This window comes from Aquarana catesbeiana, linkage group LG01 (assembly GCF_042186555.1).
Source record: "Aquarana catesbeiana isolate 2022-GZ linkage group LG01, ASM4218655v1, whole genome shotgun sequence".
NCBI lineage: Eukaryota > Metazoa > Chordata > Amphibia > Anura > Ranidae > Aquarana > Aquarana catesbeiana.
The window spans coordinates 870,110,559-870,122,702 of NC_133324.1; the positions used below are offsets into that span (position 1 = coordinate 870,110,559).

General features: G+C 43.3%; 1 protein-coding gene across 1 annotated transcript in view; it reads left to right on the forward strand.

Annotated features, from left to right (window-relative positions):
* BOD1L1 (biorientation of chromosomes in cell division 1 like 1) overlaps window positions 1–12,144 on the forward strand; it is a 119,444-nt gene that overhangs the window by 11,873 nt on the left and 95,427 nt on the right. The window contains exon 4 of the mRNA XM_073609958.1: window positions 8,516–9,130. Within this exon, the coding sequence (XP_073466059.1) occupies window positions 8,516–9,130 (615 nt within the window). The remainder of the gene's footprint in view (window positions 1–8,515; window positions 9,131–12,144) is intronic.

Here is a 12,144-nt window from a genome sequence, read left to right on the forward strand (position 1 = left end):
GGGAAGATGTTATCTTCATTCGAAGCAGTTCCCTATGCTCAGTTCCATTCAAGAATGCTGCAACACAGTATTCTGTCGACCTGGAACAAGAAGGTTCAGGCATTAGACTTTCCGATGCACCTGTCGCATGCGGTGCGTCAGAGCCTCAATTGGTGGCTCATACCCGAAAACCTGCAGAAGGGGAAATCCTTTCTACCGGTTACCTGGACGGTGGTAACAACAGATGCCAGTCTGTCAGGTTGGGGAGCAGTTCTGGAACAGTCTGCGATTCAGGGGCTTTGGTCCAAGACCGAGAGGACCTTACCCATCAACTTTCTGGAGATCCGGGCGGTATACCTGGCCCTAAAATCCTGGACTATCAGGCTACAGGGTTGCCCGGTCAGGATCCAGTCCGACAATGCCACAGCAGTGGCTTATGTCAATCATCAGGGAGGCACCCAGAGCCGAGCTGCTCAAAAAGAGGTGAACCAGATCTTAGTCTGGGCAGAGATGCATGTGCCATGCATATCGGCAGTTTTCATTTCAAGGATAGAGAACTGGCAGGCGGACTATCTAAGTCGCCAGCAGCTACTTCCAGGGGAATGGTCTCTACACCCCGACGTCTTTTGGAATATATGCCAAAGGTGGGGGGGGGTCCCAGATGTAGATCTCTTTGCATCCCGGTTCAACAAAAAGATAGACAGATTTGTGGCAAGGACGAGGGATCCTCTGGCATGCGGGACGGATGCGTTGGTGATTCCGTGGCATCGGTTCTCACTGATTTATGCATTCCCGCCTATTCTGCTACTGCCACGACTCCTTTGCAGGATCAGGCAGGAAAGGAAGTCAGTACTTCTGGTGGCCCCCGCTTGGCCCAGAAGGACTTGGTATGCAGAAATAGTAAAGATGACGGTGGGTTCCCCGTGGACCCTACCGGTACGCCCAGACCTGTTATCTCAAGGTCCAGTGTTCCATCCTGCCTTACAAACGCTAAATTTGATGGTTTGGCTATTGAGACCCACGTTCTGAGGAGTCGTGGGCTTTCAGGTCCTGTCATATCTACCTTGATCAATGCAAGGAAGCTAGCTTCCAGAATGATTTATCATAGAGTCTGGAAAGCTTATGTTTCCTGGTGTGAATCCAGGGGTTGGCATCCCAGAAAATATGTTATAAGTAGAAATCTTGATTTTCTACAATTAGGATTAGAGATGAAGCTGGCCTTGAGTACCATCAAGGGCCAGGTCTCTGCTTTATCAGTATTATTTCAACAGCCACTTGCTTCGCATTCGTTGGTCCGAAACTTTATGCAGGGGGCGATGCGTCTTAATCCTGAACTTGGTCCTGGCTGTGTTACAAAAACAGCCTTTTGAACCAATAAGTCAGATTCCTTTGGTCTTGTTGATAAGGAAGTTAATTTTTCTGGTAGCCATTTCTTCTGCTAGAAGAGTTTCAGAGTTAGAAGCCCTTTCCTGTAAGGAGCCTTATTTGATTATACACAAGGATAGAGTGGTACTGCGCCCTCATCCTAGTTTTTTACCAAAGGTGGTTTCTGATTTTCATTTAAACCAAGACATTGTTCTGCCTTCCTTTTTTCCAGATCCCTGTTCTCCGGAAGAGAGATCGCTACATTCGTTGGATGTAGTAAGAGCAGTCAAGGCCTATCTCGAGGCAACTGCTCAGATTCGCAAAACGGATGTTTTGTTTGTGCTGCCAGACGGTCCCAATAGAGGACAGGCAGCGTCAAAAGCTACCATTTCTAGATGGGTTCGTCAGTTGATTATTCAGGCTTACGGTTTGAAACAGAAGATTCCTCCGTTTCAGATCAAGGCACATACCACAAGGGCTATTGGTGCTTCTTGGGCAGTGCATCACCGGGCCTCTATGGCTCAAATCTGTAAGGCCGCAACCTGGTCTTCAGTCCATGCATTCACCAGATTCTATCAGGTGGATGTGAGAAGGCATGAGAATATCGCCTTTGGGCGTAGTGTGCTGCGGGCAGCGGTACAGGGTCCTCAGGTCTGATTGCACCCTACTTGGTCGTGGTTCCCCCCCTCAGATAGCATTGCTCTGGGACATCTCATAAGTAATTACTGTGGCTCTGTGTCCCGTGATGTTCGAGAAAGAGAAAAGGATTTTATAGGTAAGCTGTTTTAAAAAATCCTATTTTTTCATTCAAGCCTGCAGAGCATTTTCAAGTGTGATCCGTGCGCCATGGGTGCAGTGGCACAGACCTCTGCACTGATTAATTTTAGCCACAGGTCCTTATACAGGCAGGGGAAATAAACAATGGACTAAAGTGCAGTAACATCAGTCTTGCTACCCAGAGGAAGATGGGACTTGTAGTATATTGATTGACAGGCAATCCCTGTTAGTGGATGATGTGATTGTGCATGCAGTTCAGATAATGGAAGGGAGACTGTGTGAGATTTGGGAATGGGGTATATTTATTTATTACAGATACTTGTATAGCGCCATCAATTTACGCAGCTCTTCACACATAGCATATTCACATCAGTCCCTGCCCTCGAGGAGCTTACAATCTATGGTCCCTAACTTGCATACATACACACACATACAAGGGCCAATTTTAGACAGGATCCAATTAACCTACCAGCATGTCTTTGGAGTGTGTGATGAAACCGGAGTACCTGGAGGTAACCCTTGCAGGCACAGGGAGAACATGCAAACTTCAAGCTGGTAGTGTCGTGGTTGGGATACAATTGTGTTTCAGGTTACACCCTACGTATGGGTGTAACGTTAAAAACCTGGTCCAAAAAAGGTGGACTATGCCTTTGAATCAACATTTTGTTGGATTGAGTACCACTCTGATACATGCCAAATTATGTGCTTTAAAGTGATATTAAAGTCTTGTTTTTTTTTTTTTTTTTATTTATATTACTAACATGTTATTACCTCCTTGTGTAATGGTTTTGCACAGAGCAGTCAAGATCCTCCTCTTCTCGGTTTCCTTGCCGATGCTCCTGGCCCTTCCCTTCTTCCCCCATAGCAAGCAGCTTGCTATGGGGGCACCCGAGCTGCTACTGTGTGTCCATTCAGACACGGAGCTGCTGCTTGGACCTACCCCTCTCTCTTCATTGGCTCACTGAGTTTGAGTGACAGCAGCGGGAGCCAATGGTGCCCTCTACTGTCTCGGACAGCGAGGCTCTTGTGCAACAACACTGGATCGAGATGGGGCTCAGGTAAGCATTAGGGGGGCTGCTGCACACACTCCTTTTTACCTTAATGCGTTAAGATTAAAAAAAAAAAACTTCTGCCTTTGGAACCACTTTAAATCTGCTAGCAATTATAATGGTAATAAGGATGGTCTAGGCCGGTGATGGCGAACCTTGGCACCCCAGATGTTTTGGAACTACATTTCCCATGATGCTCAACTACACTGCAGAGAGCATCATGGGAAATGTAGTTCCAAAAGATCTGGGGTGCCAAGGTTCGCTATCACCGGTCTAGGCTTACATGAGGTGTTTTATGTATAATCTTTGTTTTTTTTTCATTTTCAAGATTTATAAACATAGTACAGAAAGAGAAAAGGTACACGATCAGTGCCATGTTCCATCATATGTAAGGACACATCATCAAGTGTCATGTACTGTTTTTTTGTTATGTCAGTCGGACTCATTGTGACCAACGGGAAATCTAGGTATGAGACAAATGATTAAAGGTCAGCAGAAATAAATTAAATGATAGGTCTTAAAGTGTTACTAAACCCAAGACCCTGCATTCACTATATCTGGTCTCCCACAGTATACAGAACATGGAAATACAATTATTTTAGTAAATCTAAACTGCTAAATACTTTCTCATCAGCAGCATATAGCAGTCTTCTGACCTCTATCAGTGTCTGGTTAAAGCTTGTTGAAGTTTTCATTCTCCTCTGACTGTCCTATGAGGCTGCAAGACCCCTGACCCTCTGTCTGGACAGTGCTGACTGGCCCTGTGCCTGTCACATGCACCTTTCCAGGGGGAAAAAAAGCTCGCAAGCAGTACACACCAAACTGAGCATGTGCAGGGTGACTCCAAAGGCTCTGTCTTATCACGAAATGGATTGGGGACAGAGGATCAGAGAAGATGGGATCAAACTGCCTTTTTACACAATGAAGAGGATTAACCCCTTAGGTTCCACTGAGTATAACAAGCATGCTTTACTGCATATACAGACTGATTTTACTGTTGTGGATTTGGTAACACCTTAATATCATAGAAGTACAAAGTAGGAGTGACACACACTGGGTACACGACCTGGAGTAATGGTGTAGCGTCACAGCCAAAAATCACATCAGGTCAGGTAGATTAATATGATAATGGAAGGTGTCTCAGGTATCCTGTTTTCGACTCGGTTCACACATATGCGAATTGTATGCATTTTGAACCGCATTCAATTCGCATGACATGTGAATTGATAGCCTTCTCATATCTGCGAGCCAGCTGTGGTCCTTTTTTTTTTTTTTTTTTTCTCCTTTTGAAAAAAACGCAGGAAAACCACGACCAGACATATGTGAACTCAGCCCAAGAATGAATCAGGAGAAGTAAAGAATGTGATAGAGGAAGAAAGCAGAACAGAGAGAAGGGAGGGGGAGGAATGAAGGGGAGAGGGAAGGGGGTTTGAGGATGGGAATTCATGTTGGCCCACAATCTGCAGGTGAGATATTTAAGGGTTGGCAATAGCGAGGTTAAAGCGGAGTTACATAGTAAGGTTGAATAAAGACACCAGTCCATCCAGTTCAACCTGAGTGTGTGTGTGTCTACAATTGTCCTTATCCCTGTACATTGTGTCTCATTAGGATGCTCATCTACTATATTATTATGTAGGGTACCCATATAGCGCTGTCAATTTTACACAGTGCTCCACACATACATTGCACACTCACATCGGTCCCTACCCTCACGGAGCCCCACAATCCAAGGTCCCCAACTCACATTGATATACTAGGGCCAATATTGGACAGAAGCCAATTAACCTACCAGCATGTCTATGGAGTGTGGGAGGAAACCCATGGAGGCACAGGGAGAACTTACAAACTCCAGGCAGGTAATGTCATGGTTGGGATTCGAACCAGCGACCCTTTTTACTGCTAGGCGAGAGTGCTATCCACTACACCACTGTGCCACCCATTTAAAAGTCAGCAGCTACAAAAAGTGTAGCTGCTGACTTTTAATTGAACACTCACCTGTCCCACGGTCCAGTAATGCAGGCGAACAAAGCCCCACTCCTCTCCCCCCTCCTTCACAGCCGGCAAGCACTGCGCATGCGCAAGCTGCACTGTGAATGACAGGGCAATCTTCTGGGACCTGTGACGTGTCCCAGAAGATTGCAGGGAGGGAGGGGGAGAGGTGAACTTGCAGAGCCCCGGAGAAAGTGAGAGCTGGGTGCCTCTAAAAAGAGGGTATGCGCCTCCCCCCCCCCAAAAAAATGACATGCCAAATGGGTCGCCATCGCTTAAAGCAGAAGTTACGTTTTTGGGTGGAACTCCGCTTTAAGTTGAAGAGGAGAGTAGGAACTGACAGCTCCCAAACCTCATGAGTTTTGTGAAAAGGTGGCAGAGAATCAAAGGTACTCCCACTGTAGCCATATGGTAGGAGGGTGTTCTGTAGGTTTCTTTTCAGCATGGCTCGTCTGTTCCAGGGATTGAATCTAGTTCACTTCACATACCCATTCTGCCATAAAAGGGCAGGTCTGCTAATGGCAATTGCAAACTATAATAGCTCTTGCCACAGTTCTCCATATGTCATAAAATATCCGTAACCTCTTTGAAAGCTCCTGGGATAATCAACAGCGATGAGGTGTTTTGTATAAAAAGGTTGCATTTCTAATTGCTCTAGTAAAAGTTAGGCTTGATTCACATCTATGCATGTTGCTTTTGAGCATTTCTGCAGTGCTTTTTGCTGTGTGTTCCACTTTTTTACCACAATTTTGCAGCGATTTTGCTTTTCGTGTGTGTGGTGGGTTGTTTTTTGGGAATTTGTTGTTGGGCAGATTTAAAATTGCACTACATGCTTTTCGCAGCTTCTCCATTGAATTCTATTGAACCAAAAACAGCACCGTTTTGCCTTTAAAAAAATGTCCCTGTCCCTTTCCAAAAAATGCATGGATGTGAACCCATGTTAAAAAAACAAAATGCCCTGCATTTCTGCAAAAAGCATGAAAAACAAACTGCTGTGAATGGAGCCTTCAAAAGTAGCTGATCGCTGGGGCTCTGGGTAGGACACGATGGTCCATCTGTAGTAACAGGATGCAAGTTTAGGGGGTTTTACCTCTTCTTTGAAAGTGGGATGCTTATTTAACCCTTTCATGATTGGAGGCCATTGGTGCTTAGATGCTCAGGACAAGTTAATCAGCGTCGGGTAGTTCTAATTTGCATACTTATTAGAGCTGCACGATTCTGGCCAAAAGGAGAATCATGATGTTTTTGCTTAGAAGATAGATCATGATTCTCGCCTAACTTTTACTGTTTCGTTTTTTTTTTGTTTGTTTGTTTTTTATTCATTGAAGTGTATTTTTCCCCCAAAAATTGCATTTGAAAGACCGCTGGGCAAATACAGTGACATAAAATATTGCAGCAATTGCCATTTTATACCCTAGGGTCTCTCCTAAAATATATATATACTATAATATTTGGGGGTTCCAAGTGATTTTCTAGCCAAAAATATTCTTTTTAACTTAAGAAAGAAGTGTCAGAAAAAGATTTAGACTTTAAGTGGTTAAACTTCCTGCATTTACATGTTGTTGAAAACTTGGCAGACTGCCAGGATTATTTATTTACACAGAAGTTTTCTCCCTTTGATCTAAGAAGGAAGCTTAGTTAAAATGTATCAAGTTACAGACTTGGCAGAATGCCAGGATGCTTTCATTTGACAGCTGAGTGAGCACATCCTCTCTCCACTTGTTTATATGAAAGAATCCTCAAACTTTGCAGGAGAAATGTCAGACGGGGTGAATCGAGATCACGATTTTTTTAACGATTAATTGTGCAGCTCTAATACTTATTAACCCCTTCCCGCCGACCGTACGCAGATATGCGTACTCGGCTTTCCGGGGTTATACCAGGATGATGCCCGCAGCTGCAGGCGTCATCCCGGTACCGTTGTTTCCAGCAGGCGATCGGCTACCCGAGTATAACAACCGATGCGGCTATAAGCCGTTCGGTTGTTATACCGGAGGAGCGGGAGGGGACATCCCCCCCCCTCCCGCCGCTGTTACCGGGCCTCCCGTGCGATCGGAAGGCCCGGTGTCCGATCGGGTATCTTTTGGCAGCTGGGGGCGGGCTGGAACTAAGCTGTGAGCGGCTTCGTTCCAGCCTTCTCGTTGTGAACGCGGAAGCGACGTCATGACGTCACTTCCCATTTACTCGGCTGCCAGTGGCGCCGAATTTAAAAAAGTACACAGTATTCAGAATCTGAATACTTTGAAGTGTAAAGGAGGGATGGGGGGTCTTTTAGACCCCCCCCATCCCTCCATAAAGAGTACCTGTCACCACCTATTACTGTCACAAGGGATGTTTACATTCCTTGTGACAGCAATAAAAGTAAAAAAAAAAAAAAAATTTTTTTTAAAGTGCCCCTGTCCCCGTAAACTCGCGCAGCAAAGAAAGCGCATACGGAAGTCGCGCACGCATATGTAAACGGTGTTCAAATCACACATGTGAGGTATCGCCTCGATCGTCAGAGCAAGAGCAATAATTCTAGCCCTAGACCTCCTCTGTAACTCAAACCTGGTAACCGTAAAAAAATTTTTAAAGCGTCACCTATGGAAATTCATAGGTACCGTAGTTTGTCGCCATTCCACGAGTGCGTGCAATTATAAAGCGTGACATGTTTGGTATCTATTTACTCGGAGTAACATCATCTTTAACATTATACAAAAAAATTGGGGTAACTTTACTGTTTGGATTTTTTAAAATTCATGAAAGTGTCCCTTTTCCAAAAATTTGCGTTTAAAACACCGCTGCACAAATACCGTGTGATAAAAAATATTGCAACAATCGCCATTTTATTCTCTAGATTCTCTGCTAAAAAAATATATATAATGTTTGGTTAATTTTCTAGCAAAAAATACGGATTTTAACTTTTAAACACCAAATTTCAAAAATAGGCTTAGTCATGAAAGGGTTAAATATTAAACCATTAACCGCTACACTTTTTTGAATGTATTTTTCTATTTTTTTTTATTTCATATATAGATTTTATGCAGACTGGTTTTATTTTATGTAAAGGCTTTAACCTGCATGTGATTACTATGTCAGAGCTGATCTACTGATCACATGATGGGGACCACTCTGGTTCCTGATTGTCACTAATGGATTGTACCCACTGATAATCAGGATTGATAGCCACCAGCCATACAAAGTGCCAGGCTGTCATGGGGGGTTGTTTTGTAAATATTTTGCCAACTCGGAAAGTGCAAAAGCTATAACAATTGTTTTACATGCATGTCCAGTTTTGGGTTTCAGTTGTTATATGCATGGAAGTGCATGGAAGTATTGTGACAAATCTGATTCTTCTATGTTTTTTTCCCCAAAAGGTTCCATCTCTACAGTTGGACCTAGCACGAGTGTAGCGAATGATGCCATGTCTATTTTGGAAGCCATAAGTTCCCTAAATCAAGAAGCTACAGCTGCCCGGGCCCTAACAGAAAATGCAAACCATAAAAACACAGAAAAGGTGTCCAGAAGACTTGCACAGCAGAATGTAGATCCGTCACTGGAGAAAGAACGTCCTCCAGAAGAGACCCAGGACAATGAAAAACCTGTCCCTGAAATCCCCAGTGACGGTGTTGAGCAGGTTAAGCAGGAAGATGCAACTGACATTTTACCACCTGTGGAAGAAAATAAAAATGTAGTCAGTGAAATCATTGGCTCTTCTCAAAGCAAAGACATTGTGAATGATATTGATGAGCAACGACCTAAAGCAGCTGAGAAAGCAGAGAAAAAGAATGAGGTCATTGAAAAAGTTGAAAAGAAGGACGACAAAAAAGAAACCAAGACAGAAAAGAATGAACATGTAAGAAAGTCTGATGAGGCCACAAGGCAGAAGGAGGAAAAATCTGTGAAGGAAAAAGAGGGTGATGCAGAATCTGTAAAATACATCATTGAAAAGAGCAGCAGTAAGCAGAAGCCTATTGAGCCTGTGAAAGAAGGTATGTGTCTGTAGTTCATACTCCTTTCAGTAGTTTATTGTGAAAATGGTTCAGAAAAGAAAAGAGCATGCTAAAAAAAAAAAAAATCCAATCTTTATACAATTATACCAAAATTAGGAACAATCAGCGTATATATGTGTGTGTGTGTGTGTGTGTGTGTGTGTGTGTGTGTATATATATATATATATATATATATATATATATATATATATATATATATATATATTGACTTTACCACAAGGGATTGTTGTCTTTAAATTTATGGACTTTATTTATACATCATCATTTGCGCTGCACTTAATTTGGTATGTAGTTTAATGTATGGGCTTGGTGATAACCCTTAGTGTTCAGCTTGCACTCTCACACACACACACACACACACACACACACACACACACACACACACACACACACACACACACACACACACACATATATATATATATATGTATGTATGTATGTATGTGAGAGTGCAAGCTGAACACTAAGGGTTATCACCAAGCCCATACATTAAACTACATACCAAATTAAGTGCAGCGCAAATGATGATGTATAAATAAAGTCCATAAATTTAAAGACAATCCTTCTATATGAAACAGCGGTCCTCTCCACTCGTATACATGTAGAATGCTTAGTTAAGTTACAGGAGGTCATATGAACATAGATTCCATACACACTGGATGGACACAGCACGGATCCCCTGGTTGTCCTCAATGATTACTGGCAGATACCTCTTCAAGGCGGCAATATGACAGATGGGCTTCCAATCCAAAATAGGAATGCAGCAATCCCCAAAGAAAAAGAGGAAAAAACCTAAGAGCGGTCCGTTTGGTATAGCCGTATGGCAATTTATTTAAAAAAATATATATAAAATACACTAAAAAACATGCGCTAGTATAGCGCTACTCAATAAATATCGATAACAAAGCTGAGAACAGACTGTTCGCGTCCGAGCGGGTGACGTCAGAGCAAAAACTCCGCCCCCCGTACGCGGCGTTACGTCCACAGAACTTCGTCAGCGAGGGTGTAGTCATACTGTCACCCAGAAACCTAAATACCTGCCGACTGTCAGTAGGGGATGTGTCACAACTGAAAGTGGAAGACACTTCAGAAACAAATGATAACGGACTACTAACAAACTATAAAACGGATATAAAAATGAAAAATTCATGGTTTATTACTGATCTCTAGTAACTACAAGGATCTAATATAAACTTCATGAAAGATATAATTAAATGTATAATAACACCTGCGCCCATCTCGTACATAAATGTGATCACATAAAATTGCATACATAGTGCAAATACATGAATACACACAGGGAAAAAATGCACAGAAAATGCGCAAAAAAAATCTCAATTGAATTAAAATGTTATCATTACGCTTGAAAGAGGGATACATATAAAAGGGCAAGCAAAGTAAAGGTAAGAATAGAATACAATACCATACAATAGGGGACACATTATGCTTATTTGTCAGAAATGAAGCAGTTGAGGTCAAACTCTGTTTAACCCCCTAGGGACTGCTACTCGTTTCACGGATCCATAGAGACTCTCGGCGGCTAAGCTGCCTAATATAGTTGCCACCCCTCCAGTGTTTCGTGACTTTTTCTATGCCCCAAAACTGCAATTTCTTAGGGTCTCTATTATGACAAATGTTTAGATACATAATGTGTCTGTAAACCTTTTTTGAGTTTCGAGCTACTGCCACTGATAGAGCTTATCAGATTAAAAACCTAATCACTTGTGACACCGTAGGAGTAGTGTACATGCTTCAGTGTGAATGCGGACTCCAATACGTGGGAAGAACCTCCAGACCCATGGGAGTCCGCATAGCTGAACATGTTAATAAAAGATATATTATTTATATTTTTTAAATAAATCTTTTCCTTTTTTTATTTTTTTTATTGGGAGCCTGGAAGGCATTTCACCCTTGATCAGCAGATGGTGGGTGATATGCAGGGCTCTTGCAAGCTCAGTGTGTAAGCCATTTGGCTGTACATAGCCAAGCAGTTACACATTAACAGGAAGCATCAATGAACTACCACAACACTTAACAGCGCCGTTGTAGTTCGATGAGAACTACAAGCCGACATCCAAAAATGCTGCTTGCCCTTTTTCAGTTTTCTTTTCATACATCAGGGGACACAGAGCCATAGTATTTACTATGTGGGTTATAGGCCACCTTCAGGTGATGGACACTGGCACGCCCTAAATTAAAAAGTGCACTCCCTATATAACCCCTCCCACTACTGGGAGTATTCAGTTTTTTCACCAGTGTCTAAGGTGTTGGGCACGAGTAAAGATGTGCTGTGCTGAGCTCCACTGGAACAATCCTTGCTGGGGCTAGCCATGCTGACGGATCAATTCAGAGTGTCTTTTAGACCAGGTTGAATGGTACCCGGGCCTCGTATCTGAAGAAACAAGGTTTTTTGCTTGCAAATGCTTCTCTTTCTAGAGAGCTGGACCCTGGGATCCAGTACTTTTGGTAGTAAGGCCAAAAAAGTTTTACTGGCAAGGTGCTGTTGCAGGTCCAGGATTGTGGGATACCTCAAGGTTCCCCTGTTCCTGAAGGTTTTACGTAGCCCACCGTGAAGGGTGAAGATTGGGTCTGATGGTTTTACCACAGATAACCCCGCGGCGGGGAAAAGGTAAGTGGAGATTTGTTTCTGAAATTTTTTCATGTAGTTTTCTTTTAACTGAATAATGTTGTCATGCCTATGTGTCCCCACTGGGGGCTGTGTTGAGCACTCACCGCCTCATGCTGGAAACAGTCACTGTGTCAGGAGCGAACACTTCCTCCTCCTCCTCCTCCTCCGGCCAAAACAGCAGATCCTCCGGTAAGAAAGGGGTGAATTGTCTCCCCGTTAGTGGTCCCTATGCTGGGATTCCCCCCTCAGGGCGGTTTTAAGCCCGGATACTTTAAAAAAGAAAAACGCTGCGGCCGCCTGGCAGCTTTTTTACCTGGCTTTAGGTCCGAGGGTACCTGTAGTCCGCCACTTGCACGGGAAATCC